Here is a 19044-nt window from a genome sequence, read left to right as displayed (position 1 = left end):
GTGTGGCTGAACTAGAAGGTCTGGGATGGCTTTGCTCACATGTATGGTGACTGGCAGGCAGCCTTGTTGTTTAAGAGAGCCTCAGCCGGGAGTGCTTGCCTTGGCCCCATGTGGTCTCATCCTCCAGCGGCTCGCCTGGGTGTCTTCACACTGTGGTCTCGGTGTTCTAAAAGCAGCCAGGGAGGGCAATGTTCTAAAAGCAGCCAGGGAGGGCAATGTTCTAAAAGCAGCCAGGGAAGACAAGCCCTAATGCGTAAGTGCTATTCACACCTCTGTTTGCAGCTTGTCTGCGAAGCTTAGAGAGCTTTTGGCTTGTAGCCAAAGCATAGACCTTGTCCAAGCTTAGAGTCCGTCTGGGAGGAGGTTTCCCAAAGCCATGAATACAGAAAAGCATGAACAAACAAACTGGGGGCCATCACCGCACCAAATCAAACTTGTCTATAAGTCTGAGATTTAACTTAGCAAAAGCAGTTGTTTCTACCTGACAATCTGAAGATGACCCCGAACCATATTGTGATTTGTCCTCGTGTAAAATGGCAGTGTCGGGAAAAACCATAGATGGCCTCTTTAGCAGCTCTAGCAGCCTCATCTGCCAATGAGGGTGGTGATAAGTCTCCCAAGAGGCTGGAGGCAGGAAGTGGTTGAAGGGCCAGACCTGGTCTAGTACCAGAAGAAAGTTCTTACCTCGCACACTGAAGTGCAGAGCAACCAAGAGGCAAGTCTGGTCTTCCAGCTGCAGAGGCAAGAGACCACCAGGCTCAGAAATTGGGGGTGGGTGGTTTCCCCAGGCAGCAAGGTTTGCACTGCATAGTGAGATGCTGAAGATAGCATTTGAGCTGGAGTGACAGAGCAATGGATGGGGACAAGAACATGTGACCATTTCAATACTCATGTAGCTGGAGGAACCAACAAACTGGTTAAGAAACTATTCCTATTTCTCAAGAGGATGGAGGAAGCAGTAGAGTGAACTGACAGAGATGAGTAGGGGGGACTTCCCTGCTGGTCCTGTGGTTAAGAATCTGCCTTGCAATACAGGAGACATGGGGGGACGCGGGTTCAATCCCTGGTGGGGGAACTAAGATTCCCACGTACCGAGAAGCAACCAAGCCCATGCTCCTCGGACCGCATGCCCCTACCAGAGAGCCTGTGTACCACAACGAAAGATCTCATGTGCCGCAACTAAGACCTAATGCAGCCAAATTAAAACCAAAGAAGAAAATGAGTAGGTAACAAAGCTAGTGACATCATTTTCTTTTGAATACCTACCGTACACTGAGATTACACTTATTTAGCCTTTGATTCGGTTCTCATGACATAATTAGTCCCAACTTACAGATGAGGATACTGAGTCTCAGAGAGGTTAAATAACTTGTCCTATGGTCACCAAGCTCGGGGTTCTGACCCAGGTCTGTCCACCTCCAGAGAGCTGTGGACTTCATCTGCACGTGCTGCAGAGGTGGTCCCCCCACGAGAAGCAGAGCTGCAGGACCCTCCTAACAGAATTCTGACAGACTCTAGAGGCCATTTGCCAAGCAGGAACACTTAAAGATGTTTATGTAAAGGAAAAGGAGCCATTCCAAATGTGGTATTAGGCTCAAAAGAAGGCAATAACATAACAGAAGGGAGAGGAAGATATGAAGGAGAGCTCTAACATATTTATTGTTGGGGGTACAGGGACACCCACCCAAAGAAGGTATTTGCTCTGACCCTTCTCCCTGTTCTGTGATCTAATCTCTATGCACACACCCCACTCACCTTCCCCAAATTAAAAGGATCCCCTTCTAACAGGACCATGGTAAAGTAAACACATCTAATTGGGAATGACTGAGAGAGCGAGACGTTCTGAAATCCACAGGCTAGTGAGCCAGAAGCAGTGAGCCGTCCTTGGGTAGCTAAGAAGCTGGCACGTGCCAAGAGCCAACCTCTTCTGTGTACATACATGGGTGGCAGCTAGAGTCAGTATGCGGACGTGTCGGGGTGACGCTGAAAGGCAGCAGAAAGAGCTTTAGAGGCACACCTCTCATTTCATATCAGTCATCACCACTTAAGAACCTCGTGCCCTTAAGGTTCAGTTTTCCGCTGTCAGGTTCGAAATTGCCAACCCTGTCCCCGGGGCATGTCACGGGAAACCCAAGGGAATGGATGGTTTTGAGCAGGTAGAAGCTCCTGGTTCCTGGAGCAAAGGTTGGAGGCTGCGCCGGGGAGGCTGCTGTGAGGGAATGCTGACATTCCGCTCAGGTCGGGTATGATTTGGAAATACTGCCCAGTGTTTGCAGCTGAATGGCGGCACCTTCTACGCTCATCCCTGGGGGGCTTGGCTGGGCAGCCGAACCTGTCCCGGGCGAGGGGTGGAGAGGCCGTGACTTGGATTTGACTTAGGTTGTTTTCTTTTGCAGCAGGGTGAGCAGGGGACAGTTACTGTTGAACCAGCAGATGAGTGTTGCCAAGGTCTCCCTCAAGGTCAAGGATACAAGAGAATGAACTGTGATGCCTCCCAGACACCCTAGGCAAGGAACTCTACAGCCTGGATCAGGGGCCCAGAGCCACTCAGGCTTGACGCTTTACCTCTGGAAATGGGGTTTGTTTACAGGAGGGCTTCACCCTCTTTGTTCCCTCAGGAGGGCAAAACTGTGGGCTGCACATCTGTGGGCCCACATCATGTCTCATTGTGATCTCAGCCACCTTGAGGGTTCAATGCCGAAGCCCTGGCTTTGGGCCCCTCACCAAATGCAGATTCTGGTGAGCTGTCTTCAGGGTCTGTGGGTGTCCTTGCAAACACCCCCAGGTGGAGGCCAAAGGGAGTTTCAGTTTTGGAAAGAGCAAACATTTATTTGGAGTCCTAACAGCTGGATGGCATCACCGACTCGATGGACATGAGTTTGAGTAAACTCCGGGAGCTGGTGATGGACAGGGAGGCCTGGCGTGCTGCAATTCATGGAGTCGCAAAGAGTCGGACACGACTGAGCGACTGAACTGAACTGAACTGAAGTATGTTAAATCCTGATGGGATCTGCCAGGGTAATGTGTTGTTTTAGCTGGAGATGTCAGAGAGCTTCTGAGGCTGTTGAGTCCCTACCAAGACAAGGAGGTGGGTGTCCCCAGGAGGACAGATCATCTTGGGACATGAAGCACTGGTCCCCGGAAAGAAGTGGTGACTAAAGGGACAGAAGCAGCGCTCACTTGAAGGTGTAAATTGGAATTTGTTTGTTAGCAGGGTTGCCGGATGCTGGACATACAGGCTCATTTGTGAGGTACAGTGTATTTTCATCAGTCTTTTAGCCAGTGTTGTCCTGTGGTAGAAGGTCTGACAGGTCCCTTAAAGGAATGGTTCTCAAACTCCCCTACAGGGCCTTGGGTGTGGTGGTAAGGTGAGTGGGTGCGGGGGGCAGCAAGAGACCCCAGGGCTCTGGCTTCTGCCTCATTCCATGCATAGGTTCTTAAAAATACAGTCTTATTGAGATATAATTCACATACAACTCACCCAAAGTGTATAATTCAGTAGCTTTTAATATATTCATGGAGTTGTGTGACCCTCACCATCTTAGCAGGTGAGCTTTTATCTGATTGATTTTCTATTGTATTCGAAGGAGAAAAAGATTCTGCTGCTAAAATCAGGTTTGAAATAATGGTTATAAGCTTGCTGTGGTTAAGAACCTTTTCTGAAGAGGCTGTGATTTTTCAAGTTCTATTTTAAACCCCAATGAGAACCAGAAAATAAATTTGGTATCTAAGAGGTGGGGTAAATACCCATAGCAACCGTTCCTTTTCACAGAATGGACATTTAGAGCCACATTTGGCATTTTTGTGAAGTCCTTTTGCACAGTCCTAACATGGTCAGAGGAAATTAGAATGGTGGGTGGGGCTGCGAGATGACCCATGGATGCAGCTGAAATGGGCCCAGTGGTCCAGGTTGGGGGGGAGGTCTCTAATTAGCTTATGGGGCTGCTTGATGTAGGAACATGTCTTAGACACAGCCCAGCCATCCCTAAAGGTGTTAAAGTGGACCATGAGGCAGTGATTGATGTTCAGGTTAATTACTGAGATCAAAGATGCAGGGTCATCATAGCAAAGTGTTCATCAGAAATGGTTGAAGAAGTTGGGGATCAGAATGGGGTGTTCACTTCCTCATCCTTGTAAAGACTTCTTAGGTCTGGCATATACTATAAGTGCTCAAAAGACATCCTGTCCGTTTTTCTTTGCAAAGGCCATGCCATGAAATCTCCCTGCCTGTTGAGATCAGATAAACGAAGCCTTCCCGAAGGGTGCCTTCTCAGCCAGGCTGATTTGGGGGCACAGACATCAGCAACAGCGCACAGTTGTTCTCCGACCGGGATTCACACTGCCCTGCTGGAGAACGGGGCTGATCAGATTCTTTTCAGTTGACAGACTTGGTTTTCCGCCTCAGAAACATGTTTCTTGCCTCTCCTCTCTTCGCAGGACGTGTTGCTGATCTGAGGTGAAACCATGAAGAGAAGATAAAATAAACAATAATGCTTTTCCGCAATCGCTTCGTGCTGCTGCTGGCCCTGGCCGCACTGCTGGCCTTCGTGAGCCTCAGCCTGCAGTTCTGTGAGTGTGGGTATGGGTGCTGGGATGGTATGGGGGCTTTTCTCTGGAGCAGAAGCCCCCATGGGAAGGAAACACATAGGTCCCAAAGCCTTTGTTCTTTTTTTTTTCTTTCACCTTTTTTTTAATTGAAATATAGTTGATTTACAATGTTGTTAATTCCTGTTATACAGCAAAGTGATTCAGTTATACATATATATATGTGTGTGTGTGTGTGTGTGTGTGCTTAGTCGCTCAGTCGTGTCTGACTCTTTGTGACCCCATGAACTGTAGCCTGCCAGACTCCTCTCTCCATGGGGATCCTCCAGGCAAGAATACTGGAGTGGGTTGCCATGCCCTCCTCCAGGGGATCTTCCCAACCCAGAGATCGAACCCAGGTCTCCCGCATTGCAGGCAGACTCTTTACTGTCTGAGCCACCAGAAAAAGAATGTGTGTGTGTGTGTGTGTGTGTGTGTGTGTGTATACATCTTTTTTAAAAAATACTCTTTTCCATTATTGTTTATCATAGGATTTTTTTTAATTGGTGGATAATTGCTTTACAGTTAGTTTCTGCTGTACAACATCATGAATCAGCTGTAAGTGTACATATATCCCCTCTCTCTTGAGCCTCCCTCCCACCTACCCCCCATCCCACGTTCTAGGTCATTACCTGTGTTCTTTAAATAAACAGTGAGGTTTCAAACAACTCAATCTTTTTAGTGTCGGTGCTAGTGGTGGGTGAGTGTACATCTTTGCTTGTGAGGAACAAGAGCAATCACTTGGCCTCATGACATACTTTTGGCTTCTCCCTGGATTCCTCAACTGGTTATTCCTGGATCCTTAGTTCAGGTTCCCAAGGTGAAGACAGTGAGTGGTCAGCTTGTGCCCTCATGCTGGGCCACACAGCAGAGGTGCTTGGCTTGGGGGTTGAGTGTCCATTATCAGAGAGGGTGGAAGGATTAGGTCCCAGTACCAAACTGGGCAGCAGGGACTGTGCATTGGGAAGCCCGGAGTGGCGCGGCAGCAGCATGGCTGAGGAGGCCAGTCCACAGGCCTCGCCACCTGCCCTCAGCCCATAACTTGTGGCCTGTGCTCAGGCTGAGCCCCAAATCTATGCCCCCTGCTGCTCCCTAAGGGTGGTGGTCCTCAAACACAGATCCAACCAGGCACTTCCTTGGCTGTAACCCTTCAGCAGTGGGTCTCTGAGAGGCACCTTAGCCTTTCTGGGACCCCTGTCTCACCTTGAACCCTACACCACAGCCTTGCTGAGTGGCTTGGCATTTTCTGCACATCCAGGCTGTTCTCTGTGCCTGAAGCCGGTCCGTCTGCCTGGACTGTTCTCCTCACCTTCCTTCTATCTGCCTCCCATCCCATCCTCTCCTCCACATGGTTCATTCACACCTTTCTCCTTCAGAAAGCTTCCATCACTCCCCACCTGGGTATGGGCTTCTTGGCTGTACATCTGGGGTGCTCTGAACCTATCCCACTCCTTGCACTAGCCATGAAGTGAAGTGAAAGTCGCTCAGTTGTGTCCGAGTCTTTGAGAGCTCCCTGTAGCCGGCCAGTCTCCTCTGTCCATGGTATTCTCCAGGCAAGAACACTGAAGTGGGTTGCCATTCCCTTCTCCAGGGGATCTTCCCAACCCAAGGATCGAACCCAAGTCTCATGCCTTGCAGGTGGATTCTTTACCATCTGGGCTACCAGGGAAGCCTTGCGATATCATAATTTTTTGGTTCTGTGTCTTTTCCTTCTACAAGACTGGCTGCTCTTTGAGAACAGGGCCCATTTCTGCTTCCCTCTTTATCACAGGAACCAGCACTGCCAACCACATAGGAGGCGCCTCAGAGTGTTTCAGTGAATGAATGAATCTACACCTGCTCTGGAAAGCAGGTGAACCCTATTTCTCTATCCTTCTGGTGCTGTGTACTTGTAAGCCAAGAAAATATCTGTGCGATGCTGGTAATTGTATTTTTGCTGCTGCCTACCTGCCCTCCACTTTCCACCGCACCCCGGCAGGTGGGAAGCAAGTGCTTGGCCCTCATCACGGCTTAGGGTATCTCTGGGAGGAGGTGGCATTGCTATCACAGTCTGCATGATGGGAGGAAGGGCAGGTGGCCAGAGAGCGGGGATGTTCTGAGTGAGCTGAGGGACATGGGAAAGACTTGGCATTCAGAATGAGTGGTTTGAAGGGAGGAGGCTTTGAGCAAATTTCCCTGCCTCACCTCTGATTTGTGACATATTCCATGCACACATCTAGTGCATATGACAAGCACTTCTAATAGTAAAAGTACTCACTTTATCCTTAGGAATAGGAAAATAGATTAAGAGAAGGTGGGCATAAGAAGTTTAAAGATACTCTAGATGGTTAATGAACTGTAAAAAAAAAAACAAGTCTTTTCCAGAAAGTGTTTGGAATTAGTCGTTTGTGTGTGGCTTTTCATTAAAAATTTTCCATCCTTTGCTTGTAGGATGTTTCAATCAACCTTAGTTCTTAGTTTGAGACACTGACAGGTTCTGAGACATGAGTGTGGGTTACTTGTGTTTGCCGCGTCTCTCTTGCATGAGGTGGTTTCCATGTCACTGAATTGGCCTGTGTGTTTTGCTTATATAACTCCTCTGAAAGTACCTTCTGTTTTAGCAGAGCCAATTTTCAGCCGTACTTATTTTAGGGAAAATTTTTCAGGATAAATTGGCCAGCCTGGGTCTGAGGTCTTTATTCTTCAGTGCATTGGGAGTTTGGAAAGATTAAGATATGGACCTTCTTACTGCTCTTCTGCTTCTAGGTAAACTGTAACTTTGGAATTTAACAATTTTGGTGAAAATTGAGTTAAATTGTTTAATTTATTTAATCACTTTACTGGTTGCTAATTATTATGCTGTAAGAAACTGGATTAATTCATAATACAAAGATGTCTGCTTAAGTAACACTTATATTTTCATTCTTACCCTAAAATATATGGACTTTTTTATTCTCTATTTCTTTTGACTAATTTTTGAATATCGGATTAGCACATATAATTGTTTCAGGTAATGTATTTGAGACAGTCAAATGGAACTTGGCTTTCTTTTGTTTTAAGTAAATAGTATAATTTTGTTTTCTATGATTGTGTATTTTATTTTGACACTTTGGTAGTTTTATTTTTCTGTTGTTTTGAATATGAGAAAGTTATGACCCAGGTTACAATGAAAAAATCAAGTTGCTTAAATAAGTGTTTCATCCTCTCGGTACAGAAAGTGTGTATGTGTACTAACATATATTTATTAAGTGCTTATGTATGCTGGAGATTTTTCTACACTATTGGGGTGGAGATGGTTGGGAGAGGATACAAAAAAGATTAAAGTACGGTTTGTAGTTTCTCAAAATATGTTGATTTTAAATGGTAATAATGATTCACTTTATGCTAATAGACATTAATAAGAATGATTCATTTTGTATTTTCAAGTCCTTGATGTTTTTGAGTTTGGAAAGAGTGATTCTGAAATTCCTGATACTCGAAGAAGGGAACAAGTCAGGCATAAATATCATTAGTTATTCTAGTTAAAATAAGTATAACTGGGAAAATAACTTCTTAGATTGTGGGACTCCTTCAGTGTGACAAGAAAAGATCCTGGGTTATGAAGACTTGTGGATGGTTCCTTATTTTTCTGCTTTTTCTGCTCGTTTGTAATCGTCCGTTTTCCTGCTTCAACCCTTTCCTTCATGCTCATTTTGTGCTCATTTTACCGCCTTCCAAGCAGTCCCAAAATGGCAGCGTGGCGGGGGCCCAGCTCCCAGACCCTGAAGCCACAGCCTTGGGTTTGAATGCTGCTCAGCCACTTAGCTGTGGTGTGCCTTCGGCAGGCGTGGCCTCCGGGAGCCTCTGTTTCTTATTTCATAAAATGAAGTTCATTGTTGCTACTTTGAAACATTGGTATGAGAAAGGAGATTTTGTGGGAAAACCTTTGGCTCAGGAAGCTCAGTCAGTGTAAACAGTACAGAGTCCTGTCATGATGCTTCCTCAGAAGCCAGGGCTCTTGGTATCCCAAAGGCTGCTTCAGCCATTTGTGGACAGAGCTTTTGAAACAGAGTGTGTGTATGTGTGTGTGTGTGTTAGTCGCTCAGTTGTGTCTAACTCTTTGTGACCCCATGGACTATAGCCCACCAGGCTTCTATCTCCATGGAATCCTCCAGGCAAGAATACTGGAGTGGGTAGCCTTTCCCTTTTCCAGGGGATCTTCCCAACCCAGGGATCAAACTGGGGTCTCCTGCATTGCAGCAGATTCTTTACCATCTGAGCCACCAGGGAAGCCCCTTTGAAATAGTATATCGTGCATTTCTTTCTTTTAAATCAGAGTCCATCAGCCATGATAGGGGGTCAGTCTACACTGGTCATCGGTATCTTGGGCAGGGCCCTGGTGGACCAGAGCAGGTTTCTAAGGGAAATGTCCATGGTGGACTGGAAACTCAGCTTCCCAGGTAGAAGGGGGCGGTTAACCCGCCAAAGTGAAGTTGCCTTCAGTATCTGAAGCACTCTTATCTCTATCCAGTATCTGTAAGAGGCGTCAGCCCAGCTCTGTGTGGCCTGGTGACCATGGAGACATATTTCAGTTCAGTGGCAGGTGAAGCTTCCTGACTGTCAATGTCTTGTGGAGGTGGACTGGCAGGATGCACACCCTGGAGCATCGCTCTGTGAAGAATGGAATAGTAGGCAGGTCACTGGACCTGATCCCATTTAAAGCCTTCTCAGACTCTGAGGTTTGGAGAATCTTATCGTTCCTTGTTGACCCAGTACCTTGAGTTGGCATAGCACTGTCCTTCAGCAAACATTCCACTGTGTGCTGGGCCCTTGGGGTTTCATCTCTCAAGGGCCAAAGGAGCTGTCTGTCTAGTGAAGGAGAATCCTGAGCAGATGCTTGGCACACAAAGTACAGCGTGCTCAGGCAGGAAAGCGGTGGCCCCCCCAAAGAGCTGGGAAAGAATGTGGACTCTGGAGCCAGATTGCCTGATCGAGTCCCTGCCCTGCCACTTGCCAACTGTGTGAGCTCAGGCATGTTTGCTACCCTCTGCATGCTCATCTGTAAAATGGGGAGGGGGACAATAAGAGTTTCTGTTTCATCGGGTTGGTGAAGGATATTTTATAATACACCTAGAACAGTTCCTGGCAGATAGTGATCACTGTATGCATGCTTGTTAAATAAAATGATTGAGATGAATTATGGCAGGGTGACATGGGAGGATGGAGGACAAGAAGCCAGCCACGTAGGAGGTCAGGGAAGACTCCCTCCCAGGGGAGGTGACATCCGAGCTCCAGCCTTGAGGGATGAGTTAGAGTTGTCCATGAGGAAGCTGGGAAGGGCATTCCTGGCAGATGGAGGCAGGTGTGCCAGGGCAGAGCAAGAGACAGCAGGGCCAGGTTAATCACCTGTGTGTAGCTGTGAAGGTGGACTATGCCAGGGCCACCTACATCACCATGTTATACCTTGAAGATACTAGAGCCCCTGAAGCAGGAGGACAGCATGTCATCAGATTCGTGTCTGGGAAAGGCTACAGTCTTGTACAACGATTGCCAAAGAGTGGTCTCCTGAGCCCCTTGATTAGAGTAGCCCTGGGAGTTTGCTAAAGTGCATGTTCCAAAAACAAAGAAGAGCAGATCTGTGCCCCTCCCCAGGGAGTCAGAACTGTGGTTCCCCCTGGGGGTGCTAATGTACACAGAAGTTGGGTGCTGCCCACTCAGAGGCTGGCGGGAGGGTAGTGCTCAGAGGCAACTCGGGGGCTACATCCCTGCTCCAGTTGAAGGCTGAGGAATGGCTCTGATGAAGGTGTCGGGCCCAAAAGGAAGGAACAGAGCTGAGAGCGTCAGATGATGCTGCGAACTTAGAGCTGATCTAGGGTGCAGTGCAACCAGGGTGGAGAGAGAGGGGAATGTGACTCGGAGGTCTCGTAGGCTGCCCCCATTCATGCATCCATGCTGTCACTCACACAGTCCCTTTTCCACCTGGAGTGAGTGTGCCAAAGGCTGAAGGAGGTACCCAGAACACGGTCTGGGAGGTCAGCCGTGTGGGGCCGATGGCCCCCGAGTCTGGACGAAGAGACTGGGGGAGAGTGCTCTGAGCAAGGAGAAGCAGGCTGGTGGGGAACAGGGGATGGGCTGGTGGGGAACAGGGGAGGAGCTGGGGAGTTGGTGAGGTGCATCAGGGCCATTGGGGGTACCAATGGGTGCAGTGGGTGCAGGTCCTCCTGGAGGCGATTCCAGGGCCTGAGCCCAACAGGAAGCCCGTCAGAGCCCCTGTTTACAGACCTTGTGTCCAGCATTCCCTGATCTCCCTGGAGCCCATGGAGGCTCCTCCAGTCCCACAGCCTGCGGGCTGGTATTTTTTGGCCCAAGCAACGTTTTCACTTTGGAAAATTTATTTACCAATGTTTTTAAACTAGGCAATTTCACATAAAGTTCTAGCCCCTCTTTTAAGAACCAGACTGTCCACAAGCTGTGGCCCACAGTCCTTTGCAGGGACCTCAGCTGCAGCCGGCTGCAATCTGAGTAGGGGTGGTGAGAGCACTGTGCTAAGCCCTGTCAGCTCCGGAGTTTGTACTCCATGTACCTGCAGAGGGGAAGGACGGGGCAAAGGTGAAATGTGGGCAGATGGAGGAGGAGAGGCTGTGAAGGAGACAGGGAAGCAGCAGGGAGGGGGGCTCCGAAGCCAAGGGGCAGGCGACCCGCCCCAGGTTCTCAGGTGGGCAGCCGAGGAACCCCAGCCAGGCCAGCTTTTGTGCATGTGTGATGTGTGTGCAAGTGGTGTGTGTGTGTGTCAGTGGTGTGTTTATATGATGTGTGTAAGAAGTGTATGTGTCAGTGGTATGTATATGGTGATGTGTATGCTGTTTGTGAATGTGTAAGTGATGTGTGTTTGATATGCATGCAAGTGGTGTGTGTATGTGATGTGTGTGGTGTGTTTAAGTGGTGTGTGTATGTATAAGTGGGCTTCCTGGGTGGCTCAGTGGGTAAAGAATCTGCCTGCAATGCAGGAGATGGAGGAGACACAGGAGACGCAGGTTTAATTCCTGGGTCAGGAAGATCCCCTGGAGAAGGAAAATGGCAAACCACTTCAATATTCTTGCCTGGAGAATCCTATGGACAGAGGAGCCTGGCGGGCTACAGTCCATGGGGTCACAAAGAGTCGGACATGACTGAAGCAGATGAACACAAGTATGTATAAGTGATGTGGGGTGTGTATGTGTGTGGTGTGTATAAGTGCTGCATGTATGTGTGTGGTGTGTGTATGTGTGTGGTATGTGTATATGTGGGGTGTATATAAGTGGTGTGTGGTGTGTGTAAGTGGTGTGTGTATGATCCTTTTCTTGGAGATTTGTTTGATTTTTTAATTTGTATTTATTTATTTATTTTTGGCTGTGTTGTGTTTTTTTTGTTGTGGGGACTTTTCTCCAGTTGCAGCGAGTAGGAGCTATTCCTTGTTGCAGCGTGCGGGCTTCTCATTGAGGTGGCTTCTCTTGTTGCGGAGCACAGGCTCTAGGGTGCGTGGGCTCTGTAGTTGCACCTCCTGGGCTCTAGAGCACAGGCTCAGCAGCTGTGGTACACTGGCTTAGTTGCTCCGCGGCATGTGGGATCTTCCAGGATCAGGGATCAAACCCGTGTCTCCTATATTTCCAGGCAGATTCTTTACCACTGAGCCACCAGGGAAGCCGCTTATTTGATTTCTGAAAATTTTCAATTTAGTTTTTCTTTGAATGTTTTGTGTGTAACTGCCGCATAGAGTTAAATATCTTTGGGTAGAAAAAAAGTTCTGTAGATAACTGACAAAGTTAAGCTAGACAAATCAGTGTCTTAAGTTCATGTCATAGTTATTTTGGAGGAGGTATGTACCAGGTGGGCCCTTCCATGAACTAAAAATGGGACACATATATGTCTGTGGATTATTTCTAGTTTTCTTCCAGGGTAGAGACATTGTTTCTCTCTCTCTCCCTCTTCCTTCCTTCTTTCTTTCCCTCTTTCTTTGTTTCTGATCTTAGAGAGTTTCTCCTAAGAATAAACTGGAGGATAGAGATGTATGCTCAAAGATGTTACTTGCAGCCCTGCTTATAGTAGGAAAAGGGGGTCAAGAGCCAAAATGTCCAACAGGAAATACTCCTGCATCCATTACACCATATTTACATAGACATCTCAGTATTGACTTGAAAGGTTGTCCATAATATATTTGCTAAAAAGACATGTGGTACCTTTATGTGAGTGTGTGTGTGTGTGTGTGTGTGTGTGTAGTCAGCAGTATTGGTTAAGAAGGTGAATCTCCCATTTTATTTTATTTTTTTTGGTTTAATAGACATTTATTCTGTTATTATATAGTTTAACAACCTCTACACACAAAATAATATGATTTAAGTTTTTTTTTAGTTGAAAGGAATTTGGGTCTTAAAAGGTTTTGCAAGCCTGTTTTCTGGAAATCACTCAAGTGGGCCTTTTTAAGGACCCTTGAAGAAAAAGAAAAATTGGTTCAAGAAAACCAGCAATTAAATTTCAAAATCAAACTATTTATGAAGATAACAAGCCAAGAATTGGGGTAATTCCTCTTCTGTATTTCCTACACTCACATCCACCCTGAGAAACAGAAGCCTAGTCTACGGGAAGATGTGATGGAACAAGCAGAATGAGGTGGTAAGGGCAACCACAGCTGGTGGCCTATCAAGCCTGGAACGGTGAGGCTGGTTGGAGTAGGGATGGGAACTATAGACAACACGAAGTTGGAGGCCAGCTGAACTTGCATTGACACCAACAACATGAGTTTTCTCAGTAGCCTTTTACAAATGGAGTGCCTTGACCCTAGAGAACAGATTACACTTAGCAATGATACTTTTAAATATAACCACCCCTGTTTCCCCATCCCCTAATGTGGCTTAGAGAGTTCATGATGGTCACAAACTAATACTACATATAAAACATTTAACTTTTTGATCCAAGTTTTTCCAATCATCCTACACTTGAAAGGGATCTGATGAACACCAAACTCCCAATCCTAACATCACTACCTTACAAACCTTAGGGCTAATAACTCCCCCCTCACTTATCTAACATTCAACTTTAATTGACACCAGTGTAAATACAACCATTTTGCACAAAGTTCAGTATTCTACAGATCCCAAAGCCTGAACCAGGAGCTTTATATGAACTTCAGTGCTACCACGGAGGCCAAGGCAATTTAATTTGGGTAAACCAGGATTTGGTTCATCAGAAGCCTCTTGCAACAGGGCTACTCAATTCTCTTTAAAATGGTGGCATTACTTTAATACTTTTTGCCTTTCAGAAGCAGCAATTACACAAACGTAATATTAGATTAAGCCTAAATGTGGGCCCTAGTCAAAAACTTCATTATTTTTCTGCATATGATCATGAGAAAGGATCAGGACACCGTTCACATTTCCAAGGAAAATCCAACTGAAAACATTGTCCCTGCCAAACTCCATAAAACTGCAAAGCGTTGCATCACCCCAGTAAAGCTGCAGGTCTCACCACATGCATCAACAAATCTACTGGGTTAAGTTTATGTACTCCTCTTTTACAGAATTTTACACCTATTGTACCAAACAGCATTTTAAACACAGACATATCAACTCCCTAATAAAGCAAAAACAAAGGCATTTCCCTTATTAAAAACAAGATATACCATCACTTCATATACACTTATATGTGTAAGTGTAAATAGTTTTAATAAGTTCAAACATTATTGCATTTTAACTTTCAAAATTTGACAATGCATTCAATGAAGCAATCTGCAGGCAACTAGTTTTAACAGACAAATTAAAACACACTTTTAAGCAGACAAGAACGTCCTAAATTGTTTATTAGGTACGAACTTTAACAACATTACTTACATTAGTGGTAGCGGTGGAGCTGGAGAGTATCGCGCCTTCTCCAAGCTGCAGGGCGAGGGCCACCTGTAGTGTGGTGGAACTTGTGGCCCTTGCCCAGGCCGTGGCTCTTTCTGCCTGCAGACGTCAGCCCCCCCCCCCCCCCATCTCCCTGTGCTTGTGGACTGGTTTGGTGATCCACTGAGTGTCAGGGTTTCTTCTGATAGCTTTATGGAATGGATCAATGAGGATAACCTCTAAGAATTTGTATGTAGACTCTTCACCAACCCAGTAGGAATTCAGGACCCTCAGGGCCCCACAGTGGCGGCCAGCGCGCCCCTCCGCAACCGACTGCAAGCTTCGAGCAAACTTGAGCTGGTTGACACCATGGTGGACAGGCTTGCTGTAGGTGGCACCCTTAGGAACTGGGCGTTTGCGGCCACCACGGCGCACACGGATCCAGTATATGACATAGCCTTGCTTGGCCTTGTAGCCCAGCCTGCGCGCCTTGTCGGGCCGGGTTGGGTGTGGGGCGCGGGGCGCGGGGCGCGGGGCGCGGTGCAGCGCTGAGAGCTGACGGTACTGCCAGCAGCCCACCCGCAGCACGGCCGACTGCTTCCTCCACAGCTCCTGGATGTACTTGTAGGCGCCCATGTCGGCTCACCCTGATGGCTGCCGCCTGACGGAAAGGATGAATCTCCCATTTTAGAAGAGAGCAAGTTATCAGTTAGTAAAACTAGAAAGTGTTAGTAAAATGAGTCAGTGAATTCAGGAGAGTATGTGCCGATTGCCAAGATTGTACGAAGAGAGACAAATAGGAGAGGAAGCTGCGGGACGTTGACACTGGAGGAACAACTGAATAGAGGTGAGCCAGGGACCCAGTGGGAGCCTGCGTGGGCGGAGTTTGCACTGATCAGCTTGGGCCTCATTTCTCGTTGTCTTGGCAACAGGGCTCCAAGCTGACGACATTAATAAAAATAAAAAACAACTTGAAGTGAGATAAGTGGTAATCAGATGCACAGCCCTGTGATATTGGTAGCACTCTGCCTTGGGGGAAGGGGTGGGAGGGGGAGGTTTTTGAGACTGATCAGAAGTGAGGTCTTGAGGGGGACAGAATCTGAATCCTGAATAAGAAGGTGCAGTCAGGAATGCCCTCAGAGACATCGGAACCATCTCACTGTGCTTCCTGCCGCTGTGTCCCCAGCACTGGATGCCGGCCCTGCAGAGCCGGCGCCCAGGGTGAGAGAAGCAGAGACTCGGCCACAATGCAGGACTCCTCTCTGATTTATCTGGTTCTGGTTCCAGCATCGTCTCTTTCCCTCCCCGCCTCCTTCCTTCTTTTTCCTGTGTCAACTGAGGGGCTGGACCACACTGCCCTGGGGTCTGCTTTATGGGGAACTTAGAACCCAGCTCTGCCTCTCCCCAGCCCCAGGTATCTACCAGAGGGTGAGATGACCAGTCTTCACAGTATCCAGATACCTGCAGGCACGCATCACATGGTCTCTCACTCAGGTGGCCTCTCCAGGACTCTCACATCCACTTGACCGCTCTTCTTTTTTGACTGTTTTCATAGAAGTGAATGACCAACCTGGACCCACTTTCCTGGGCTGTTAGTTTGGTGGCCTTAATGGGATACAGACCTTTGAGACACAAAAAACTTTTTGCTCCTGGGGAAGGGGCAACAATGTTCTTGAGCCATAGTGACCCGATCATCATTCGCACCGGAGCAGGGACTGGAGCACCATTCATCTCCGGCAGGACTTCCAGCCACACACACTGCAGCGTTCACTGTGGGTTCTCTGGGTGGTAGGAATATGCATGACTCACTTCTTTTTATACCTTAGTATTGGTGCCTATTTTAGGATGAACACATGCTTATATGAATTGTAACAATCCTTTTTCATTTTGTAAAATGAAAAAATCTCTACTCGAGGGTGTTGAAATTGGAAACCTGTTTCCAGGTGCATTGCGTTCTTAACCTGAGTCCATGGACATCTGCATTGTCTCACATGGTTTCAGAGGTGCTATGAATCCCCAGAAACCAAATGTAAAAGAGTGTACACAGTCCTTTTTCAGGGCTGAGGATCAATAGCTCTTAGCAGATTCTCAAAGGTAAGATAGAGAGGATCCAGGCCCTGAGGTGGTTGAGGATGACTGGGGCTCTTTTCATAGTTCTTTTTGGGGATCTGTCTTGGATGTCTGTCTGATTCCTAGTTTCTGTCATGATTCAGAGTCTTTGGCACTTGCAGCATCTAACCCGAGGGACCCTGTCTGGTCAAGGCCAGTTTGCAGTGGCCCCAGAGGAATGTGAGGAATGTTTCCTGGCCCCTCCAGGAGGCTGCAGCTGGGCTTGGGCTCAGGTCACAGTGGGACCACTGCCCCTTGCACTCTGGCCACCCTTGGGGTTAGGTCTCAGATGTCAGAGGGGTCAGGCAGGGAGGAGATAAGAACTTGGAACAAACAGCCTAGGGCTGGAGCTGAGTCCTCAACCCTGTGAGCACCCCACTCCCACTATGGGGCTCTGGTGGTCTGGCTCTGGCTTTTATTTGAGAATCACACACATTTTTATACTCAGTGCAGGCTAGAGAAAGAAAGAACATTAAAGACACTTTAGTGGATTGAGGAAGCCTAAGGGAATTATGGGAGTTGCCTGTCAGAGCAATTCTAGTAAAGAGAATTCAGGGCAACTAGTTGTTGAATAACCTACAACAGGAGGATGCTGAATCCACCGAAAAATGATACCCCACATCCAAAGACAAAGGAGAAGCCTCAACAAGACAGAAGGAGGGGCGCAATCATGATAAAATCAAATCCCAAACCCACTGGGCTGGCAGCTCACAAACTGGAGAATGATAACACCAAAGAAGTTCTCCCACTGTTGTGAAAGTTCTGAGCCCCCACATCAGGCTTCCCAGCCCGGGGCTCTGGCAAAGGGACTGGGAATCCCCAGGGAAGCAGACTTTGAAGGCCAACAGGATTTGATTGCAGGACTTCCACAGGACTGGGGGAAACAGATTCCACTCTTGGGGGGCACAAACAAAATCTTATGCACAGCAAGACCCGGGGAAAGGAGCAGTGACCCCCACAGGAGACTGAACCAGACCTACCTGCTAGTGTTGGAGGGTCTCCTGTGGAGGCGTGGGTTGGCAGTGGCTCTCTGTGGGGACAGGGGCACTGGCAGCAGCAGTCCTGGAAGATGCCCCTTGGTGTGAGCCCTCTTGGAGTTCACCATTAGCCCTACCATAGAGCCCATAGACTCCACAGCAGGGTCGCCTCAGGCCAAACAACTAACAGGGAGAGTGCGGCCTCCACCCCCCAAACCCCCTGTCAGCAGACAACTGGATTAAACTTTTACTGAGCATGGTCTTCCCCATCAGAGCAAGACCCAGTTTTTTCCACCACCAGTCTTTCTCATCAGGAAGCTTACACGAGCCTCTTATAGCCTCATTCACCAGAGGGAATACAGAATAAGCAGGAAGAACTACAGTCCCACAGCCTGCAGAACAAAACCCACACAATCCAGAAAGTTAATCAAAATGAAAAGGCAGAGGGTTATCTCCCAGATGAAGGAACAAGATAAAACCCCAGAAAAACAACTAAATGAAGTAGAGATAGGCAGTCTTCCAGAAAAAGAATTCAGAATAATGATAGTGAAGTTGATCCAGAATCTCAGAAAAAGAATGGAGAAGATGCAAGAAATGTTTACCAATGAAAAACTAAAGAACAAACAGAGATGAATAATACACTAGAAGAACTAAAGAACTAACTGCTGCTGCTGCTAAGTCACTTCAGTCGTGTCCGACTCTGTGAGACCCCATAGACGGCAGCCCACCAGGCTCCTCTGTCCCTGGGATTCTCCAGGCAAGAACACTGGAGTGGGTTGCCATTTCCGTCTCCAATGCATGAAAGTGAAAAGTGAAAGTGAAGTCACTCAGTCGTGTCCGACTCCTAGCAACCCCATGGACTGCAGCCTACCAGGCTCCTCCGTCCATGGGATTTGCCAGGCAAGAGTACTGGAGTGGGGTGCCATTGCCTTCTCCTGAATAATACACTAGAAGAATCAATAGCAGAGGAGCTGAGACAGAATTTCTGGAAGACAGAATGGTGGAAATCAGTGCCACAAAAAAAATATAGAAAAAATAATGAAAAGGAACAAAGACAGCCTCTGGGACAACATAAAAATACACCAACATTTGTATTATAGAGGTCCCAGAAGGAAACGGAGAAGGCAGTGGCAACCCACTCCAGTACTCTTGCCTGGAAAATCCCATGGACGGAGGAGCCTGGTGGGCTGCAGTCTATGGGGTTGCTAAGAGTCGGACATGACTGAGCGGCTTCACTTTCACTTTTCAATTTCATGCATTGAAAAAGGAAATGGCAACCCACTCCAGTGTTCTTGCCTGGAGAATCCCAGGGACTGGGGAGCCTGTTGGGCTGCCGTCTATGGGGTCACACAGAGTCAGACATGACTGAAGCGACTTAGCAGCAGCAGCAGCAGCAGAAGGAAAAGAGAGAAAAGACCCAAGAAAATATTTAAAGAGTTAATAGCTGAAAACTTAATAAAATGTGAAAGGAAATAGTTAACCAAGTCCAGGAAGCACACAGTGTCCCAGCCATGATAAACCCAAGGAGGAACACATTGAGACACATAGTAATCAAATTG

At 47.5% G+C, this 19044-nt stretch overlaps 1 protein-coding gene and 1 pseudogene across 3 annotated transcripts in view; one reads left to right on the top strand and one right to left on the bottom strand.

The window, feature by feature from the left end:
• PXYLP1 (2-phosphoxylose phosphatase 1) overlaps positions 1–19044 on the top strand; it is an 85976-nt gene that overhangs the window by 42767 nt on the left and 24165 nt on the right. For all 3 annotated transcript variants that reach the window (XM_055569524.1, XM_055569522.1, XM_055569523.1), the window contains one exon: positions 4438–4569. In XM_055569524.1, coding sequence (XP_055425499.1) covers positions 4491–4569 — 79 coding nt within the window. In that variant the 5' untranslated portion in view covers positions 4438–4490. The remainder of the gene's footprint in view (positions 1–4437; positions 4570–19044) is intronic.
• On the bottom strand, positions 14402–15035 carry LOC129644111 (60S ribosomal protein L15-like; annotated as a pseudogene).

This window comes from Bubalus kerabau, chromosome 2, assembly GCF_029407905.1.
Source record: "Bubalus kerabau isolate K-KA32 ecotype Philippines breed swamp buffalo chromosome 2, PCC_UOA_SB_1v2, whole genome shotgun sequence".
NCBI classification, from domain to species: domain Eukaryota; kingdom Metazoa; phylum Chordata; class Mammalia; order Artiodactyla; family Bovidae; genus Bubalus; species Bubalus kerabau.
This window is presented reverse-complemented; position numbering and strand designations above follow the sequence as displayed.